General features: G+C 41.7%; 1 protein-coding gene across 6 annotated transcripts in view; it reads right to left on the reverse strand.

Moving 5' to 3' along the window:
- SRPK2 (SRSF protein kinase 2) overlaps positions 1 to 22,754 on the reverse strand; it is a 93,380-nt gene that overhangs the window by 29,110 nt on the left and 41,516 nt on the right. For all 6 annotated transcript variants that reach the window (XM_082239625.1, XM_082239627.1, XM_082239626.1 and 3 more), the window contains exon 3: positions 4,293 to 4,447. In XM_082239625.1, coding sequence (XP_082095751.1) covers positions 4,293 to 4,447 — 155 coding nt within the window. The remainder of the gene's footprint in view (positions 1 to 4,292; positions 4,448 to 22,754) is intronic.

Below are 22,754 nucleotides of genomic sequence, written 5' to 3' on the forward strand. Positions count from 1 at the left end.
CATTAGGTCCAGTCGTGACCGACTCTGGGGTTGCGGCGCTCATCTCGCTTTATTGGCCGAGGGAGCTGGCGTACAGCTTCCGGGTCATGTGGCCAGCATGGCGAACCAGAGCAGCGCACGGAAATGCCATTTACCTTCCCGCCGGAGCAGTACCTATTTATCTACTTGCACTTTGACGTGCTTTCGAACTGCTAGGTTGGCAGGAGCAGGGACCAAGCAACAGGAGCTCACCCTGTTGTGGGGATTCAAACCGCTGACCTTCTGATCAGCAAGTCCTAGGCTCTGTGGTTTAACCCACAGTGCCACCCGTGTTCCTTGCAGTATTGAGCAGTAAAGAGCAGGTAATCCAGGGGAACAGAAAGCCTCTCAGTCCCGTGCTTTCTAGGAGCAGGACAAGCAAAGTGTGGTCGAGCCCTTAAACTAACTACTTCAGATGTCCAAAGCTTCAGCAGCTCAATTCACCAAACAATAGTTTGGCGAAGCTTATCTATAACTTGGAGCTTTGTCTGAGTAATGTAAAACATACAATGGTTTACTATTAGCTGACAAGCCAGAATTAAAAACCACAATTCTACATCATGCCTGCAAGCTATGGTTTGACATGACATCCAAATTCAAAAGCCACAGTTAGGGCCATCACTCGCCTCCACAGGCAGTTGCAATGTAAACACATCAATGATAAGTACATGGAGAACAAAAGCATAAAGCACCACCACCCCCGACACACAACTCATCTTCAATAGTCTAATCTTGCTATAGCCGTGGCTTTTACTGATTGTTTTCTGCATGGCAGACACTGCAAAAAGGTTTCCAGTAAACAAGAAAGAAATTAAAATAAAAAGAGACCCCAAACTATACGGCCACAATGCCAACATGTTTGCTACCAACACATGCAGACTGAGAAAAGGTACATGCATAATAATTATGGAATCCTAAATCCATTCTGCTCAAGCCTTTTCATGATGAACTCAGCTGTGAACCACTGTTCTTGAGTTTAATTCCACTTTTCTATCCAGCCCTCAACTGAGTACAAGTTCAAAGGTTGCATAAAGGGACTTTAGGATTCTGAGTTAGCAACTGTGGTGAGACAGTAGTGAGAGAGGGCAGAGGATTTCCAAAACTTGCTACCTAAACGCCTTTTAAATGCTATGGATTGGGATTTTCTGCATGCAGGCCCTTTACCAGAGAGCCATATTCATACTTCAATGCCAGTTGCTGCCATCCATAAACAGTAAGACTTGATTTAAATCATTTTTTTACAGAAAGACTCATTCTTGCTGGTATAATCTTAATATTTACAACCAGATGTAGGTTTCATTTTTGGAATAATAAATTTTCAGTGTAGTTTTTACAGTTATACCAAAAATTACTATTTGGATATACTATTAGAAATACATAGACAATTATTAAATTATTGTTTATATTTGGACAACTTTTCTGCTGTACTTTATTGGAAGGAGAGAAAAAAATCATTTCCTTAATAACAATTTAAACAACTTGTAACAACTTAAACGTTATAGCATATGTATCCATGATGGTTAACTGATGTGGTTAAATGGTTTAAAAAACAACAACAACCACCAGACTGAGTTTTAGCACAGGTGAAAAACTTAAATCAAATCCTTATTTCCTGATGAACAGCCTTTGGACTATAATGTAACTTAAATAGAAAACTATCTTTAGAAAGATTTTTCCTCCAAAAGCATTTTATTTTAAAAATCCAATTTTAAAAAAATAAATCCAAAATATTTTATTTTTATCCACCCTGCTCTGCAATTATCCATGGCAATGTCAATCTGCTTTTACAAACACTGCTCTTTCCCACAGTTAAGAGGGAGGGAAATCTAATGAGAAAGGTTTTTTTTATAAGCTATGGGGTTACGATGATAAAATAATTTAGCTTGATGCCATTTGTCTTTAAATAGTTCAACAGGTATCATCTATCTGTTACTAGCCTGAATAGATACACAAGTTAGGTTTCTGCCAGGATTCAGCTATGAATGGGCGCAGCTACACTATCTGAATGGGGAAAGGCAGCGACTTTGAAAGAAATTAAGGTAGAGGGGCAGAAACCTTCCAGAGACCAGTGCCTAAAAAAACAGGAACATGCTGACAGCTGCCCTAAGTGTTTCAGGAGACAATTAGTCTGCTCTCATGAGTAGATTAGCCAATGATAACACGGTAGTACACATGTCACCACTTTGCCAGCAGTCAGGCAAAGTAAGGAAGAGTGCTTTCTGATCACATCCAGGGACTCTGGTAGGACGGAACTGAGACAAAGAACAATGTATGCTTGGAGCCTCAAACCAACATTTGGCACAATGCCTAAATTGAACACTGTTACATACTATGGGTTTAGAGTGCCTGGTACCGTGAAAAAGAACAGAATCTGAAAAAGTACAAGGATTTCAATATACAGATCAAGGACCTAGATCAGTGGTGGGGAACCTCTGGCCTGAAGGCCTGATTAGACGCAGCAAGGGGTCCAGCTGCCCCACACCAGACATCATTTATGATATTGGGTGTGGAGCAGATTAAAGATGTGGCTATAAAGGAACAATCAAGAACCTTAAAGTATGCTCCCCATTGTTCCTTGGCAAACAGAAACTGTATTTGGCCTTTAAATTTAGCAGAAGAAGAAATCTCTGCTGGGATGAGTTCCACTCAGGAGCTCCCAACTGAAGCCGATCTCTGCCAAAAGCGGGGTGTGAAGCCACAGCCAATTGGCAGTGGCTGCGAAAACTGCTTCTTTTGCCAACATAGTTTTAAACCAAGCCATGTGGGTAGAGGAACATTTAGCAAGCCAGTTTGCAAAGGAAAACACTTCACCTAATGCCACTATGATTAACAGGTGGGTGGATCTAGTTTCCCACTCTTGAACTAGATGCAGCTACCTCCAAGAAAAAACACTTCAGAAGCCCAGTTGTAACGCATTGGCCACACATCACAGCGGCCTGGATCACATTTAAAGTAAACTAATCCAAACTATGGCTTACCAGGGCCACACAAACAAGATGGCTCCTGGAGAACAGCTTGCGGCCACTTTGTTACCCCACAGTCCTTTTATCTCAGAATGGCGCAGCAAAGTTAGGCTTTGTCCTGTGCTTTCTAGGCACAGGTCACAGCAGTTTGGCCTGTACCCCGCTGCTTCCCCCCAGAAAACCTGGTCTTTAGTGCTAAACTGGAACAAACAGCAATCCGTGGAAAACCTAGTTGCTGTTTGTTCCGATTCAGTGCTAAACCACAGGTTTTCCTGGGGGAAAGCAGCGGGACAAAGTGTCATCTGAATCCCATTTCAAAATTAAGCTTTCTCTCCTTAACCATGAATCAGGTTTGTTCTTGGTTTGGCCTAGCATTACACATGACACAACTGACGTCTTACACTGATTGCTTCACTATATATGCTTTGCTGCAGCACGTAACACCAAACCTTGCAGATGTACAGACAAGCAACAGCACTCCATATCCCCATGCCTTATTTACAAATTCCCGAGACTCCCTAGATTGCCAATATGTGCTGCCATTGCCAATCCAAGTGAAAATGATTCCATAAATACTCCTAAATTCTTAATAAAAGTTTTGGGGTTCCTTGGCTTCATTTTAATCCAGGCTGGTGAAGGGCTTATTAAACAATACTAAACCCAGGTAATGGGGAAGCCAAAGAATTCACATACAAGGGAGGAGACACAGAGTGTAGGGAGTGCATAATCCTGTGGCACAGTTTCCAATCTCAATTTAATTTTTGCATCTACACTGGGCCATTCTTTATACCACTGTGTTTTCTTCAAGTGCTGGCATTCTATTTACACTACCCACCATGTTAATTTCTGGCTATCTGTTCTAAAGAGCCATTTTTCACATTCGTATCTTACTTCATGTGTAGAATTTATGCTCCTACAAAGCATACAAAGAAGCAGATTGTGCACCAGGGGGTACGGGGAATGAGTCGTTTGGAAACAACAGCATTGGTAACCTGAAAGTGTCTCTGGCACTCCAAAGGTTATAAAGAGCTGTTGTGCAATTTAGCTCTGTATTGAAAATAATGTGATGCTTCATATGATGACTGAATGCTCTTGAAGCAAAAGAAATCGAAAAAGCAGAAATTACTCTTCCAGAGCATCTCATGAATGTACCAGTATTCTTAGCTGGCAAGTGCTGGAAATTCCTGCCTTTGTGAATTGGATGAATGGGAGACATCCCCAGAGCTGGACCAACATTAGCAAAGACAAGAGTTGACAGAAAAAATAATAAACTCTCTTCAGGCTGTGCAGTTTGCTCACACACACACTAACCTTTGCAATAATCTGCAGGGTCTTCTTGCTCTTCATCATCGGATCCCAGAATCTCCTCCTCTGGCTCTGGAGGGGCTGGCTCTGGCAAAGGTGGTGGAGGAGGTGGCGGGGGTGGTGGCGGAGGTGCAGAGGGAACTTTCTGTTGAGGCTCTGGCCTGCAAATGCAAAATGGTACATTCAGGAAATAATACTCTTGCCAAAATTACCCTCTGAGCACTTTATATTTCCTTTCTTGCCATTTAACAGTGCAATCCTAACCATGGCTACTCAGAAGTAAGTCCTATTAAATTCAATAGAGTCGGCATTTGGAAACTTCTTAAAATCCAAATCCATCTAACCGCCAGGATGAGAAAAAGCAAGAACTAGTATAGATTTAACATAACCTGGCTGTGAGCACCACTATTTTACTGCATATTGGCTACAAACAATGGCACTGACAATGCTAAGGAATATTGCAAAATGTAGTGTAAGTACAAGAAAAGTCCGTTACAAACACCAGAGTAGGATAAAAAAGGGCCTTTGAAGATGAGTTCCATCTTCATTTTTACAAAGTTTTGAGGAGTATGTTAAAGGAACAAGGCATTAACAATATTTAGAAATCAGCATAGCAGATTTTTAAATCTAAAAGAGGATCTAATTCATAGATTTCCTTCACAGATTTTTATAATACCAAGCTAGCAAATTAAGAGATTCATCCAGCAAAATGAAAACCAAATAAGCCAAATATTTAAGACAGCAGCAAAAAAGAAACAAAACCCTCAAGATTTTTTTTGTAGACTCAAGATTTCTGTGCAATGTTTCAAATACAGAATTCTTTATTAAATCAGCCAAATATTTATATGAGAAGAAATCTACAGCAAGTCATGTTTTCAAATGGACCTACTGCACCCCATATGCAAAACATGTTAGATTTCCTATATTGTTTATACAGTAAGTTTCAGTAAGTTTTGTGATGAAAAAGATAAAGCCAAGTCAAACTTGCTTTCTTAGATAATGTTCAAAACAAGGATCTCCTTAAAAAGCAATTAAGCAACACTAACAAAACTTGCTGAGTGGTACTGAAGGCTATTTTGTACAATTAACTATACATTTTAGAAAGTAAAGCATATTCTATGGTGTTGCCTGACAAACCTGATGAGGACTTGAGGAGCATGTTAGAATATAAACACATTGCAATTGAATTAGAGTATCCAAATCTTATTCTTCAGTTATGACAATGGATTAAAGACAATCTATGTTAGTATACAGTTGCAATGAAAATTATTCAACCCCCAATACAAATCAGGTTTATTATCAAAATTTACAGACTTTCAGCTGTTTGCAATGAGCAAATCAAGCAAAAGCAATTGAAATAGGTCAACCCAAAGGATGCTTCAAGTGGTTTCCTCAAATTCAGCTGAAAATGCAACTTATACGGCAACTTAAACCTGATTTGCAATGGGGCTTGAATGATTTCAATTGCAACTGTAGCCTTCTAATAAATTCACAACTTGGTTCCTTCTTAAATTTGGACAGAGGGTAGAAAGCACAGAAGGAATCTTGATGCTCAGGCCAGTTATGTTTCAGATGTCACACAAAGCAAGATGACAAGGAGCCTTTGACTGACGCCACCTATGTTACCAATGATGCCTTCACTCTAATCCTAGTTTGGGGCAAACTATAGTTGAAGACTCTTTTGGGGGGAAGTTCTTCCTCAGGCAGAGGCAAACTCGGCCCTCCAGATGCTTTGAGACTACAATTCCCATCATCCCTGATCACTGGCCCTGTTAGCTAGGGATGATGGGTAGTCCCAAAACATCTGGAGGGCCGAGTTTGCCTATGCCTGTTCTTCTTTATATAGGCCTGGAGCAGACTAGTGCGAAACACCTTTCTTTCTCATTGATGCTACAACTGTGGGCAAATCACAGCTGAGTACAGAACAAATCTCTCTTCATTCAACTACCTACTCCACTTCCATCTTAGCATCTCATGCCTGAGGAAGGATCTGAAGTGATCAGTTTGTTAGAAGGAAGATATAGCCAAAACAGCACAATGGCAGCAACTTCCCATAGATTATGGAAGCAATCAACTCATTAATAATGTACACACCCATTCATAAAATCCCACCAACCAACAAAATGACTACATGAAAAAAATGCTCAACAATTCTTCCCAGCCCACCAATAAATAAAAACTCAGTTTCAGATTTAATCAATCTTGCATAACACAGGAGACAACCTCACAAACTTAAATTTTCACAAGAATATATAATGCCATATTTAAAATGCTTTTTACATAATAATGCTAATATATTTCAGTAAGTTGCTGTTCCATGTATTTTAAGAAGGTGTGAATTTTTTCTGTGCACAAAAGCAGGAGTAATAGTATATCCAAATAGCAATACCGTATTAATATTGCCTGCTATACTCCAGTGTTCCTATGGCAACTGGCTGAGATTTCTATTCCCATCACCAACTGCCAAAGACAACTCTATGTAAGGAGAAAAATGGCTTTAAGTGTGTCTGTTCAGAAAAACTTTACCAGGCAAAGTTAAAAATGAAAGCTCTGGAATTTTGGGTCTTGAAAGATAAAGGACTTTTCTGAAGTTCCCATGTATTTTGTTATCATCAAACTCCAAATCAAAAAAATTGACATGTTACAGGATTTTTGACCATTATCATCAGGGTGGGTTACAACATTAAAACACAATATTAAAAACATTTTAAAATGTAATGATTTTTTCCACCAGTGCAGACAGACGCACACAAACAAACAAACAAACACATCAGGTAGTGTAAATACATGCTGGAATCTGAATTGCATTAAAATAAGACTAGGAAAAGCCTTATTCTCTAGGGAAATTGAATCTAAACTACATTTCAAAACCAAAGCACACATTGCAAGCATAAGTACATGTCTGCAGGAGAAATGTCAGTCACTGCAGCCAACCATCTCATAAATGGATGTTTTAAGGAGCAAACAGGACAATGTAATTCAGCTTCACTGGGTGACATCCAGCACAGCATATGCAGGCACTTGCTAGCGCAATGGCACTTTCCCTTCCTTTTCTCTCCTATTCCTACAGCCCAGTGGACTCCAAAACCTGCTCTGGGGGATAAGGGCATGCACAATGGACTGAAGGAGGAAATAGAGAAATGGTAAGTTCTGCTGTACAAGCTGATTTTCACTGCTCATATAGGTGGACATCTTTAGAGCTTGCCACTTTGTATTAGTAACCATAAAATTTATGGGTGAAAATAACCCTTTCCCTTGGTTTTTCAGTTTTACTTTTCAGTTTTACTTTACAGTGACTACTTTCTTCAGAATTAATTCTTCACTACATTGCATTAGTGTTAAGCTGCACTTAATACTTCAGCCTTTTAGTGGGCTTTAATTATCATACTCCCACACTATTATCACTGTTTACAAACATTAAAAACTCCCCCCTCCAGCTATTCTTGTGATTAACAGAAAAACACCAACAACAAAAAATGCTCTAATTAGTTTTGGTTAAATGCTTGCTCACTTTGTCTATAATCTTGGATCTTCTTGCATCCTCAAATACCTACTTCAGCTTAATTAAAACCCTTGTATATTAGTCTGATACCCCAATGCAGGGCATACTTATCTTTACATTAAATTTGCCAATGTGTTCTACCTGTTGCCAATAAACAGTTCGTTCTGATCTTAATAATGAACTTTTTAGTTCCAGGGGCATTTGGGAGAATTTATGGAACAAGAATGTGTGAGTATAATAATAACATGTTGCATACTTCAAAGGATTGAAATATTTCCTTTTGCTCCCAAGCAGAAACAAGGAATTGTATACTTCCAAACATGAACTGGCTTTCCGCTTGACCCTGCTGAGACGGTCACTAAAAGGAAAAAGGAAAAAAAAACTAGCTAAATCTCTCAGGATCTGTAAATCTACTCAATCTCTCCCCCTTCTCTAGCGACAAGATGAGCATCTTTTCTTCATTCAAAGTGCTACAGCTAACCGTTATTTTGCCAAAGCTTACTTTCAAAGAGACAAAATTATTATTGGCTGCTGTTTACATGTTCCTACACTGGCTAGCATTCTGTTAGATTACTCATGCAATGTTTGTGTAGGTATTTTGGCTAGGATGCTCTCCTGGTTCAGACTGCCTGTTCCATTTTGGACAGCATAAACAGGCAAGTAGTTGCTTAAGGATCCTTTAGTTAAACCCCCAAAGATGCTAGATGAAAAGAAGAAAATAAAAGGCCCCTTCCTTTTGTGCCCCTAATAGGCCAGATAGCTACTGCTCCTCCAGTTGCTTTACTTATTAGTGTCACAAGAACCCCAGAGGGGCAATGCTGTTTCAATGCTCTTTCAACAACTGACTTGTGCACAGGCCCGCTTCCTTCGACAAGCCTAGTGGGAGGCAGGCTACACAGATTTCCCTTGGAATGGGAAATACTCCTCAAAGACATATGGATTCTGAACAGTCCAAGCCTCACCAGATAATGGTCCAATCATGACAACAGAATGCATTACACTACTCCTATACGCAAACCAAACCAAACCTCACCAAACCAAACTCACCCCAGGTGAGAGTCAGAGACCTGTCTCCCCTGCCTACAATTCTACATCCTGACTCGGGGGGGGGGGGAGCCCCTGCCCTGTGACTCCATGAAGTGTTGACCTAAAGCAATGAACCCTTTAGGATGATCCCACCACCTAGGGCAAGGTCTGGACCACACCCACACCCCAGTTGTACTGGCTCAACCAGTAATCAAACAGCACCTACACGACAATTAATAGTATGCAAAAGAGGCACTGAGAAAAATTGGCTGGGTGAAAAAAGCTGCATTTAATCACAATTATAGTGTGGCATGTATGTAGGAAGAGAGAGAACTTAGTGGGTGTCATGCAGGTTTCAAGTTGCACCTGGGACTGATGGGACAAAGAAGAAAAAACAGCTGATCCCACATGGCTCCTTCGGGAGGAACAGTAGGATATAAATTCAGTAAAGAAATAAATTGCTGAAATTATAAAATCCAGCAGTTTCACAGATCTGTCTCTAGCCTTAACCAAAGAAGTCAGGTTCCCTGTAAGAAAGAGAACAAAAACAAAGAGAAACACGGAGGTATTTTATAGCAGCAAAGCTAGGAATTAAATTTTATGCAGAGAACAAGGTAAAAAGTAAGGTTGACAGAAGCCAAGTAGCAATACCCTGTGGCTGGAGATAACAAAATCATCAAAAAAATAAAAATAACATCTTGAAGTAACAGATCATCAGTCCATTTTAGGAACTCAATCCTGAATGCCTAAACTTTGTATTCTTAAGGACACAAAAAGCAAGTAAGCTGTGTTGGACCATAAAAAAATCAGACCATAGGGGTTTTTTGCATGGATCTACATGGCTTCCTTTGTTTTGTGGATGTCAAGGGTAAAATTATTCATGGGCAGAGAGCCAGTGTGGTGCTGATGTAGGGCCTGAGATACCAGGGTTCAGATCGCCACTCAGCCATGAAGCTCACTGGGTGACCTTGGACCAGTAAAGCAATCTCAGCATAACCTACCTCACAGGGTTGTTGTGAGCATAAAAAGGAGAGAGGAAGCACAATATATGGGACTGTGATGTCCTTGTTTCAGTTCACATACTGTTTTGTAAAGTCTGGTTCACCTTTAAATGCAAACTGGATTGAATTTCTCAACCTCCCATATAATTAACATGGACAAGGGTAGTGTTCCTATCCTCTAGTCAGCAGGCCTGAGACCTCTGGAGTGTGTACACACCCTACTCTCTAACTGATTCCAATCAATTCAGCCTGATGACATACCTGTTGATTTACAGCCCTTAAGAGGGCAGGAGAGGGGGAACCGTACAGGAAACACTGAGCAACCCAACCGTAGAATACCGCTAATACAATAAATGCATGAGCATCCATTAAGGTTAGGACTCACACCTAAAAGGATGTGCACGAAAACCCTTTGGCGTCCCAATCGCACTTGAGCATTCACTGCTTGCTGTAGGTGTGGTAGGAAAGGGCTATCAATACCTTTCTCCTCTTTTGTCTTAGGAAAAAGCCCCCTCCCAGTTAATTGAAGCTTTAAGAGGACTCCTCATGCTAGAGCAAAGGTTCTATTTTATTCTAGTCTTTTGCATGTGGCCTTCATTTACCTTGGTTTTCCCACTCCTCCATCTTCATTATTTTTGTATTCTGTTGTCCAAGGTCTCTGAGGGACCTTGTATCCTACCAGTGCTTTTGTTCAACCTCCATGACTTTCTCCCAAGGAAAGTTCCAAACGTTATGAAGCTCAAGGGAAGGATTTGCCTAGCCCCGTTTCTCCATCACAGTATTTTCCTTGATATTTCTTGACAGCATGCTACACTTTGTAATCTAAGGGCGCCTACACCTTTGAGAAGTCATATGGAACAACCCAAGCAACTATAGTGCCCCAGCGCAAAGGAAGATCTCAAGATCTAAGCAGAACCCAGAAATAGATCATGTTGCCACTCGGGCCTCCTGTCACTTTCTAACTCTCCAGGCAAGCATGTCACAAACACTGCCCCAGGCAGTGTCATTTATATTTGGCTTCTTTCTCTAACCTGAGTCAGCTCTCCATATGTGTATGTGGTGCCCACTGCCTTCAGATTTTCTTGCTTAACATTAATTTCCCATCTCCTTTCTTCACCTGCTGCTCTGTCTCAGTCCTTTCCATCTCCTCCTTCTATAGATTTAGTGAAGCAATTATCAGTCCAATATGATTGCTGTGCATGTATCTAATATGTGTATTTTGTAATAAAATGAATATTTAATTACCGTATTTTTTGCACCATAACACTCACTTTTTTCCTCCTAGAAAGTAAGGGGAAATGTCTGTGCGTGTTATGGAGCGAATGCCTACGGGTGGCAGGGGGATCTGCTGCAGTCGTGAGCAGAGGATCCATGGTTCCCCTTCCTTCCCTCCTCCGTGGCTCGCTTTAAAATAGTAAAGCGGGAGAAGAGCCGCTGAGTGGGGAGGAGAGAGGGACAGAGAGCCTGCTTCTTTAAAGGAGCAAAGCGGGAGGGGAGGGGAGCCGCTTACATGAGTGTAAGCGGCTTCTGTCCGGTTGACTCCTTTAAAGCAAGCAGGCTCTCTGTCCCTCTCTCCTCCCCACTCAGCTCGCTAAATAGCATTATTAGCAGCATCCTTCTCCACACACCCCATGCGTGCTCCTTGTCCCTTGAGTGCTTTTCCTTCCCTTCCCACTTAAAACGTGGTTACAAAGCATGGATCCACATGGATCCTCAGGATTTTTGCATTGGGCTACTCCAAACTCACTGTCAGATCACATGTCTGTGGCCACAGCATGAACCACAAAAATCATACATCCACTGTTTCATTTAGAAGATTTTTTTTCTTGTTTTCCTCCTCTAAAAACTACGTGCGTGTTATGGTCTGGTGCGTGTTATAGAGCGAAAAATACGGTACTTTAAACTCTGATTCATCATCTCCTTGGGCTTTTTGGGGGGGGATATAAACTTAATAAATAAATAAAATAGTGTCTTGGAAAATATAGGTTTTGACATGGCACATCATAATTCTTGGTTTTAATACTTAACACACATTCCTTGGGTATACATTTGAAGCAGAATATTTGTGTAGACAAGGACACATGGGATCAAATTGATGCTCATCCTATGGCCTGGCCAAGCCATTTCAGGTCCTCAGCTCCAGGACAGATTTTAAGGAATATGTCGGATTAGAAGCAGCACAGGTGCATTCTGCAGGTAGAGAATGTTATAGTATGCTTCATTAAAAGTCAGCTAGGAAACTGTAGGAATGAATCGATCTCTCATTATTGAACCTGCAGACCACCCTGGAAGTTTCTGCTGAAAGGTGGCTTGGGAATTCTCTAAAACAAACAAACAAACAAACAAACAAACAAACAAACAGTTTTTCTTCTTTTCTACACACCAGCCTCCTATCCAGGCTTGGGATGATAACCCATACATTCCAGAATGTCACAGGAGATACAATAAGTTAAAAACTATTGGGAGCCAGCTCATCAGCGCATTAACATTATTTCTCAACAGTACTTTCTGGCATGAAGGCCTATCTAGCAATTGCTATTTATGGATTCTAAACCTTGATTCTTGACTATCCTGGTTCACAGTACATAGGACTGTCTTCCAAAGCTTTGTAAAATGTGACTAGTGCAGAATGTTAACAGCTACCTGCTACTGGGGTGAGTATCCCACCCCCCGCCTGCACCTCTGAACATTTTAGTTAAGGCTTTTACACAAACATGTCAAACATTAACATTAAGGGATAGCTATCTTGGCACACATATATGTATGTTACATGACTGCACTGGCTTTCAATTGCTTTCTTGGTAGCAATGACCTGAGCAAGACTATCTGGAACACCATCGGTTCTTATATTCCTCATCACAGTGTCGTTTTCTTGGGCCACAATCCAGCTCAGAGGAAGAGGAGCCAGTGCCTGGGGAGCCATATGCCCAGACTATCCAGGCCAAAAGGAGTGCCCTTCCTTGACTCCTCTAGTTCAGAAGGCACTGCTTCTAGGCAGCACTCATCCTCAAGCCAAAGTTGGGCAACGGCCTGTTAAAACAAGACAAAGCTCCTTAGAGAGGGTAGGGAGTCAGGTCAGCTAGCTCTCATAAGACTGAACCATGCTGCCAAGGCAACAATTCACTCCTGGTGAGTTGGGGCCTACAGGGAGCTCTCCATGATTCTGCTCAACTGTCTTCTGTCCCACCCACTCTTACTTGGTTGATTCTCTTCAAGACCTAACAACTCTCCTAAAAATGTGGGTGCCCCAGACTCTATCCGACACCACCATCCTAGACCCCAACCCAAGGATAGACCAAATACACAGTAACGACAGTGGGAAATGACATCTGAACTTCAATGAGCCTTAAGCCAATATAGGCAAAGAAGGCATTCCCAGTAGCCACTCCACAACTACTGAACTCCCTTCTCCTAGAGGAGCTTGCCCAATCTTAAACATCCTGCAGAAGTACTGGGAAAACCCCTTTGCAGCTGATTAATTTATTTTTAATCAATTAAGTTTCATGTTTTTGTCTCATTTGTTTAATGGCGTCAGCTACCCCAACTCACGTTAACTCCTCAAAAACAAAAACATCACAACATAGCTTACAATAGACAATATTCCAATCAAACACAGCTCCTGGGATGTCAGGTACGGAGAGCAGGTCTGTGTTGCACTAGAGAAAGCCCTCAAGACAATTCAAACACAGCACTGATAAGCTCCAGAGGGAACAACCCAGCACTACGTTGGACAGTGATTCACTGCCTTTACGGTGAGCGGAATATAATGAGCAAATAAAATAAAAAAATCAATCACACTCTGGTACAGAACTATTAAATGCAGTATGTTTGCTACATTTACAGCTGGTTAGAGTTGGTTTAGAAAGTTCCAAATTAAAATGCCAACCCTAAATTTATGTGAGTTCATCTGCCCTAGGATGTCAGGATGTTGTTATGTTTCATAATAATTTATAATTCACTTTTCTGTAAACCCTCTCCTAAGAACTTACAATGTGCACAGAAAATTTCAAGCGTGAATGTTTGAGCACTAAGCAAAAAAATGCACATTTGTTTTTATAGCCAACATTTCTGACCTTTGGAAAACTTGTGCCCTGAGTGGCACACTGAAAGCCCATTAATTGTTTTCACTGCACTGTTTTCTAAGCATAGTAATGCGAACATTGTAAGATCACAAGGACTGCAACATGAAAGTACAGCTGAATCCAACTTTACAGTGGTACTTCTGGATGCGAACGGGATCCGTTCCGGAGCCCCATTCACATCCAGAACCAAACACACCCTGCGTCTGTGCATGCATGGGTCGCAATTCGCTGCTTCTGCGCATGCCGTCATTTTGGCCATCTGCGCATGAGCGAGCAGCGAAACCCGGAAGTAACACGCTCTGTTACTTCTGAGTCGCCGCAGAGCGGAACCCGAAAATACTTATCCTGAAGCTACTTCAACCCAAGGTATGACTGTACTGACTTTCTAGCATCATCTAAAGACACATCTTCTTTATCCAGGCATTGCAAGCAGGGTTTAAATTGTGTTGTATGTGTCTTGGGATACAGAGGATTGTTTTTATATATTTTCTACACTGCCCTGGGATTCCATGGAAAGAAAGGCAGTCTAAAGATGCAATAAATAAATTCAATAAACAAATAAAACATTTCAGTAAAACATCTTGGAAATCAGCCAACCAAGACAACTCATACGAACTGACCTCTGAACATCTTGATTATACTTTATTTTACAATCACTACTTCCTAGTCCCTCAAAATTAAGCAGTTTCCTTGATGAGAGGTTTAAATGTAGCTTGCACAAACAAAAGTTATATCATAACTGTAAATAGCTATTTGACCTTGATCAATATCGAGCATGGCCAACCTACTTTCATTTCTCAACTGTTTTCATGTGCCCATCAAACCCTCCCTCTGAACAATTACTTTGCTATTTTATTTGAAACAGTCAAAGCTGGTGACTTGCTTTCACCCAGATTTAACAGCCACAATTCTAAGCAGCTATATTTATTTTAGTGCTCTATATCTCATACCTGAGTTTGCTTGTTTCCTCCTTCCATTCTCCATTTGTGCTATTTCTTTTGAGTTTGGAAACTGAGCTCATTGTAATTGTGCTAATTCAGAAATCTGTGCTTCTTTCATAGACTATGAGTCTATGTTGGAAGGGACCCCGTGCATCATCTAGTCCAACCCCTGCCACGCAGGAATATGCACCCAGACAGGAATCAAACCTGTGACCTTGGCATTAGCAGTACCAATGTCTAACCAACCAAGCTAATCAGATTTATTCATTTTTTTCTTCCACAAAGAAGGGCTCCCAGAATGGCATGCAGATCATTACAAACCAGACAGTCCTTGCTCTTGGGTTTACAATATGGAAGGTCTTCAAACTACTACATTTTAATGCAGATGTTCTTAAAGCTGTCTCACATCAGGCCTCCCCAAACCAGGAAGTAACTTTGAAGCTTCTATTAAATTAAAGTAAGTTCACTTCACTTTATATTCTGTATTTGGATCCTGGAGTACATGATATAGGAGTCAGCTATCCAGTATGAAGGTAGTGTGTACACACCCCTTTGAAATACTTTATTAGAGTATTGAGGAATTGACCCTTAGTTTCTAAGTATTTTTAAGTGAGGCATCTCAAAATATTTGCTCCCTATATACTACACAGGAAGCCTTCTATTAAGCGTTCAGCTGCAAAATTTAAAGTGAACACTGACTTTAAAGCAGAAGAAGACAACTGAGCTGTCATTGTTCATTTTCATCCCCCAGCTACATGGCAAGCAATTAAATAGAAAAACGAAAAAGAAGAAGTCAGGACACATGAATGCATTGCATGAAGTGCTGGAGGAAAGAATCCTACAAAAGCAAAGCTATTGGAAAAATAAGTAGTTGCTTCATTGACCCCAGTACTCAATCAAGAAGATGAGACAGGCCGCCTTGTACAGTGTACCTCTTTAGAAGTAATGACAGAGTATTCTGCCTAACCCAATCAGGGGCATAGCTAGCTGCTCCAGCACCCAGAGTGGCAGGGGCAGGACGAGCCACCCATGGGGGTGGCGATCTGCCCGGGGTGGCAGCGTGGTGAGCTGCCCACGGAGTCCGCTGGCAGATGCAAGCCCCATGCTGCCGTTTCAGGCAGTGCGGGGTCCCAAGCCGCCACAACACTCCCAGGAGAGATGCGTGGCTCGGGTGCGCTGCAGGCCAGGCCCTGCAATAAGTGCCGACCCCCACAGGGTGCCATTTTGTCACCCCCCCATCAAGGATGACACCTGGGGCAGACCGCACCCCCTGCACCCGCCTTCCTATGCCCCTGAACCCAATCAAGGCAAATGTTAAGGAACCAAAGATACTGTTCAGTTGTCCCCTGGCCATTGCCAGATACGCAAGAGTTTATACATGTATGAGAAACTGAGGCTCTCTTTCCAATGAACTTCTGTGCATTCAATACAAATCAGGATTTCGCATTGCGGCACTTTGGGTAGCACCCCGCAGCGTTTCTACCGTGTCTTAAGTGAAAGTGAAAGTGGCCCCCCTTGGATTATCTCTTTTCCTCAAAATAAAAAAATTCCTTCCAGTAGCACCTTAAAGACCAACTACGTTAGTTCTTGGTATGAGCTTTCGTGTGCATGCACACTTCTTCAGATACACTGAAACAGAAGTTGCCAGATCCTTCTATATAGTGAGAAGGTGGGGAGGGGTATTACTCAGAAGGGTGGTGGGAATGGGAGATTGGCAGATAGCTGAGATGAGAAAGCTCATACGAAAGCTCATACCAAGAACTAACTTAGTTGGTCTTTAAGGTGCTACTGGAAGGATTTTTTTTATTTTGACTATGGCAGACCAACACGGCTACCTATCTGTAACTCTTTTCCTCAATAAGCAAGTAAACAGCAACTGATGAGAGATTTAAATTTGGAACATGGGACAGGAAGAGGTCCAGGGCCTCAAACTATAGGAGGCTCTGGGTGCCTGAGCACCCATAAAAATTTGTTGTGGGTGCTCAGCCCCCACACCGCAGGGCGCCCAATGCAATTTCCAAGGTCTCTCAAGGCCTCTGACAACATCTCCGAGGCCTCGGAGATTCTGTCCGAGGTGTCACAAGGCATTGGAGATGCTGTCTAAGACCTTCCGAGACCTTGGAACTTTCAGTGGTACCAGAAGTTGGGTTCTAAGGCTGGGGGGGGGGGCGGGTGCATTTAACATCACGACACAAAGTGGCATCATGACGTCATGCACACCGGGCACCCAAGTCGGCTCGGCTCCCCTGAAGGGATCAAAAACCTTCCTTCAGCCCCAGTCAAGATCTCTCCCAACCCCAGTTCATGCAGCTGCTATTATGGGAGAGACTGCGGATCAATATCCTGCGTCATTTATTTATTTCTAGTCTGGCCCTGAGATAAGAATTCTAAGCTGGTCAACTGAAAACCGTGATAGACAGGCCATGGTGCCTTAAGAAGATCCACATGACACTTTGAAAATGACTGCCTTTTAAATTTAATATAATGCCAACCAACACCGCAACTTCTAATTCTCGTATTGTTTCACTTTAGGCCAACAAGGCATTTGATATTTGTCAACGTAAAATGAACACCTTAAACACTACAAGTAACTGATAGCAGCAACATAAAAGTTATCAAAGCCAGTCCTTGTATACACACATACAAATTACTACAAGCAGAACTCAACTGTGGGACTACCACACAGAGGCCAGGAAGAAGACCATCAATGCAAATCCCAACATATGACAATATGCGGCAAGTATTAGTACTAGTCCTGGTTCAGTAATTGCTGCATCCATAAGTAACTGTGAAAACATCACTTACTCAGCAGCTGCTCAAGAATAAATGTACCAGGGAAATGACTGTGATAATAATGGGAGAATCATCTGTGTAATTTCTCCTTCACAGAAGGAAAGAGCAAGAATCCACCTCACATTGTGGATTCTCATGAATACTATTAATAGAAGCTGACGGTGTAGACACAATTGCTGAAGACCCTGCTTAAATGTTCACTTCTTTTAAAATATCATTTTGGAAATAATGGTTAACTTATATGCCAACTGATTACATGAACTATTTCCATTTTAGGGAGTGTTAAATGTTTACAGAAAATCTAAGTTTATTACATCATGCAACCCTTTAAGTCTGGCTGTTCAAATACCAAGGAGAACAGGAGTTTTTGAACAGGAACCTGTTCCCCACAACAAAATGTTGCAGTGTTATTCCTAGTCCTTAGCAGGCGTGCTCTGGCTCAGGGTTTTGTAGTTTTCGAGTGCTAAGTACTCATGGAACAGGTAAGTCTCAGGAGGGAGAAAGGAGTGAAAGACATTGCTTCAATTTCTCACACTTGGGGAACTTTCTCTACCTAAATTGGAGGGAAAGATGGCAAGAAATTATGCTCCTGAGGGTAGAATTACATAGGGAGTCCAATCTTATGCAGATTTACTCAGACATCCGACTAAGTTCAATACAATTTATTCACAAACAAATGTGCATAGGATTACACCATTAATCACCAAAACTTTAGTATTTTCCATGTAAATTTTTATTTTGAATATACACACCATACTGCTTATATTTGCATATTTAATTGATTGGAAACACTTCAAATATGGATATGTTCATATCACTTGTTTCAAGGAGGTGAATCCCTAATATTGTTAAGGCTTCATGTGTGAATGTGTACCACCCCACTCCTTTCAATGGAAGAGATCCTGCAGATTCTGAATTTGGGTTCAGAGATACTAATTACTCCTTTTCATTCATCAAAATCTTCACAGTAGCTTCTATGTTAGCATTAAACAGAGCAGAAAGTCAGAAAGGAATGAAAATTTCTGTTAATATGGCCATTTTAAAAAGGAGAAATAAAAAACAAGAAGATAGCTGTATATCTAAAGTAGGTATTTTCTTCAGCGCTGATAATTATACAAATTACAAAAATAAGCAGTACTGTACTAAAAAGCCACCCAAAACAAAGTGGAAATAAACACAGAAGATAGAAAGCTGTTTTGAAAAGGTGAATTTATCTTCTACTATAAATGCTGAGGGGGGAAATTGGGGGCTGGGGGGGGGGGAATCAAGGAAAGTAGAGCTGGAAGGGACCCCAAGTGTCATCCAGTCAAAGTAATGAAAGTAAAGGTAAAGGGACTACTGACCATTAGGTCCAGTCGTGGACGACTCTGGGGTTGCGGCACTCATCTCGCTTTACTGGCCAAGGGAATAATGAAAGTAAGCTAGGCTAAATCATGTAAAATGTAAAGAAAAAAGTAACAGGCCATTATTTTCTAAAAATGTATTTTGCTCTTTCAAGCCACAATCGAATCGAGCAAGAGACATGCAGCTGGGACTACTGGCAGTTTAACCAGTTGGGGTGCCCACAGCAGACTGCAAAGCGAGGTGCTGCTCAGTTTTGAAAGCTGCTTATTTGGCAATTGGATCTGTACATTTGAAAACCACCCAAATCTGTGGGTGCATTTGCATCCCTTCCGCCACAGTTATATTCATACACCTATACCATACTTCCCAAATATATAGTGTAACTAAATTATGCCTGCTGCTACAGGATTAAAGATTATGTATATTTACCTAAAAGACAATTTAATGAAGAAGTAGGGTATGAAAGGAACGTGGGTGGCGCTGTAGGTAAAACCTCAGTGCCTAGGACTTGCCGATCGTCAGGTCGGTGGTTCGAATCCCCGCGGCGGGGTGCGCTCCCGTCGTTCGGTCCCAGCGCCTGCAAACCTAGCAGTTTGAAAGTACCCCCGGGTGCAAGTAGATAAATAGGGACCACTTACTAGCGGGAAGGTAAATGGCGTTTCTGTGTGCTGCGCTGGCTCGCCAGATGCAGCTTGTCACGCTGGCCACGTGACCTGGAAGTGTCTTCAGACCTCTTAAGTGAGATGGGTGCACAACCCCAGAGTCGGAGACGACTGGCCCATAGGGGCAGGGGTACTTTTACCTTTTTAGGGTATGAAATGCCTTCTTGGTTTCAAAAGCATATCCTAAACCAGTAATTCTGGTGCATGCACTTGCACACCACACAGGAGCTCCTAAATGCAGAGGAAACTTTGCATAAGAAGAGCTGCTCCACTTGCTTCCATGTTGGAGAATGGTCAGCAGCTACAACTCTACAACTCCTGCAACACAAGGTTCAACAGTGGAGCTCTAGATACTAATAAGAACACATGGACACTGGACCACGGACAGGGCATCTTGAAGTAACTGCCTCAGAGTTCTTTTAGCATCATTTTTATTAGCTCTTTCTTAACTTGAGCCCCAAGATGGGGCAATCACTTGAGTTGTAGAAGCAGGAAGGAAAGCAAGCATCTCGTTTGCTCTGAAAGATCAATTACAGTGGTGCCCCGCAAGACGAATGCCTCGCAAGACAAAAAACTCGCTAGACGAAAGGTTTTTTCATTCGCGATTTGCCTCGCAAGACGAATTCCCCTATGGGCTTGCTTCGCAAGACGAAAACGTCTTGCGACTTTGTTAAACCGTTTAAACCGTGCTTCGCAAGAAGAAAAATTCGCTAGACAGCAAAAATTGCGGAACGAATTAATTTCGTCTTGCGGGGCACCACTGTACTTCCAATGGGGGAAAATATGGAACATATAGGGAACACTGACAGTAAGTAAATGTATATAGCAGAGAAAAAGTACTCTCTCAAACTCCTTTTTATTATTATTCATTTATATGTAGTTATAGCCCGTCCTGCACCATGAAATCCCTACCTTTTTGCTCATTTTGAGTACTGGTCTGAGTATTTTTTCAGGTCTGAACCACCAATTAGTTTTGTAGCACAACATCAAAGCACTCTGTGACCCAGGATAGTGTAGTGGTCCCTATTTGGTTTTTTATCTGGGAGATCCAGGTGCAAATCCCTACTCAGCCTATTTTTATGTTTGATTCAGCAATAATTTGGAATTCTAAATAACTTGGGATGGGAAAACAAAATGAATGCTCCCTTGGTGCAGGCAATTCACATTCCCTGTTCTCCATACTCTCCTTTCTCTACAACTCCACAGCCTCCTGCTGCAGCCATCATCCATCCCTTGCCATTTTATCATACCTTTCTGTTAAGAAACAGTGGGGAAAGTAACAGCAGTGCAGAGACAGGCAATGGTCCCAGCAACAGTAAGAGGGTGGGTGGTAGCAATATCAGGAAGAGGAAGTTGCATGCTACTTAGATGTTTTCTCCCAGGGCAGTCAGTCAGTCAATTACATTTATATTCTACCCTTCCTCCAAGGAGCTCACGGTATTGTACATAACTCTTTCCCACTCAAAGCACTACACCACACTGGTTCACTCTTACCCGCCCTGGGAAAGCAACAAGCCACATTAACAGCCAGAAATCCTCTTCCCTATGTTTGGAGGAGGCAGATCTACGATGGGTGCATTCTTCAGGGAGCCAACATCATAATCTATTTGCATAGAGAGGACGACATTAAGGCTGCTTCTAGCTGTGCTACTCCCTGGGGGCGAGTGAGTAACTGCAAGCGTTTTCCAGATCACTGCTCAAGGTGTCTTGCCATATTTAGGTACATGCATGAATGCCAACTGGTAAAGTTTTGGGGGAGCTGGGAAGTCTGTATTTATCTGAAGGGATGATTTACTACTAACTTCCAACAGAAATGCCAAAAGAAAACTCCACCACAATAATCCCAAATACAGAAACATACAGTGGTGCCCCGCAAGACGAATGCCTCGCAAGACGAAAAACTCGCTAGACGAAAGGGTTTTGCGTTTTTTGAGCTGCTTCGCAAGACGAATTTCCCTATGGGCTTGCTAGGTTTGTTTCCTTTTTCTTGACACCGTTAATACAGTTGCGACTTGACTTCAAGGAGCAACTCATAGAACGCGGTGTGGTAGCCTTTTTTGAGGTTTTTGAAGACTGGTGATTTTTGAAGCTTTTCCAAAACTTCTTTTGCAGCCATTTGGTAAGTTAAAACTTTTAAAACTTTTTGGGGGGTTTTGGGATTTTGGGTTGGGGTGTTTGGAATTCAAGGACTTGGTGTTGGGGAGGGGTTTGCAAGAATATGGAAGCTTGTGTGGTTTTTTTCTGCATTCTTATGATTTTCTGTTACCATTGGGCCACTCTGCTGTTTTTTTAAAAAAATTCTGGATTTGAATTTCTGTGTGGTGGGTGGCTGGGGGAACAGTTGAGGAGGGGTTTGCAAGAATCTGGAAGCTTGTGTGGCTTTTTCTGCATTTTTATGATTTTCTGTGACCATTGGGCCACTCTGCTGTTTTTTTAAAAAAAATCTGGATTTGAATTTCTGTGTGGTGGGTGGCTGGGGGAACAGTTGAGGAGGGGGTTCTTCAGCAAGAAGCAAAGAGTGGAAGAGGAACCTTCTTCGAGTTGTCCCCCAGAGTCTTAGAAAATGTACTGTACACTTTGTTGATTTTTAAATGTTTTTCTGTCATGTTTAGAAACTTAATTTATTGTTCCTTCAATTTTTGAAATGCTCTTTACAGTATGTGTGACTTTAAAGAGCACTTAATAAACTCTTGTTGTGCCAAATTTGGCTTTGTCTGGACTTCTTTTGACCATAGGAACGCATTAATTGAATTTCAATGCATTCCTATGGGATTTCGTGCTTCGCAAGACGAAAAATTCGCTAGACGAAAAAACTCACGGAACGAATTAATTTCGTCTTGCGAGGCACCACTGTATTGGACACCCACCCACCCCATTATCTGAAGCATTCATCCTCTATTTCATATAATCATAGAAGGGTCCCCAAGGGTCATCTAGTCCAACCCCATGCAATGCAGGAATCTCAACTAAATCAATTCTCACTAAGGTATTAATCATCTTTTGTGGACACCTTTTATAGAATGGCTGGCAGGCAAGAGTCCAAAGGTCTGTATTTTCAATTTTTTAAAAAAATATATAATTCATTTCACTAAGTCTATCAACCAAACAAAAAGCTGA

This window comes from Podarcis vaucheri (genome assembly GCF_965113315.1).
Source record: "Podarcis vaucheri genome assembly, chromosome: 10".
Classification (NCBI taxonomy): domain Eukaryota; kingdom Metazoa; phylum Chordata; class Lepidosauria; order Squamata; family Lacertidae; genus Podarcis; species Podarcis vaucheri.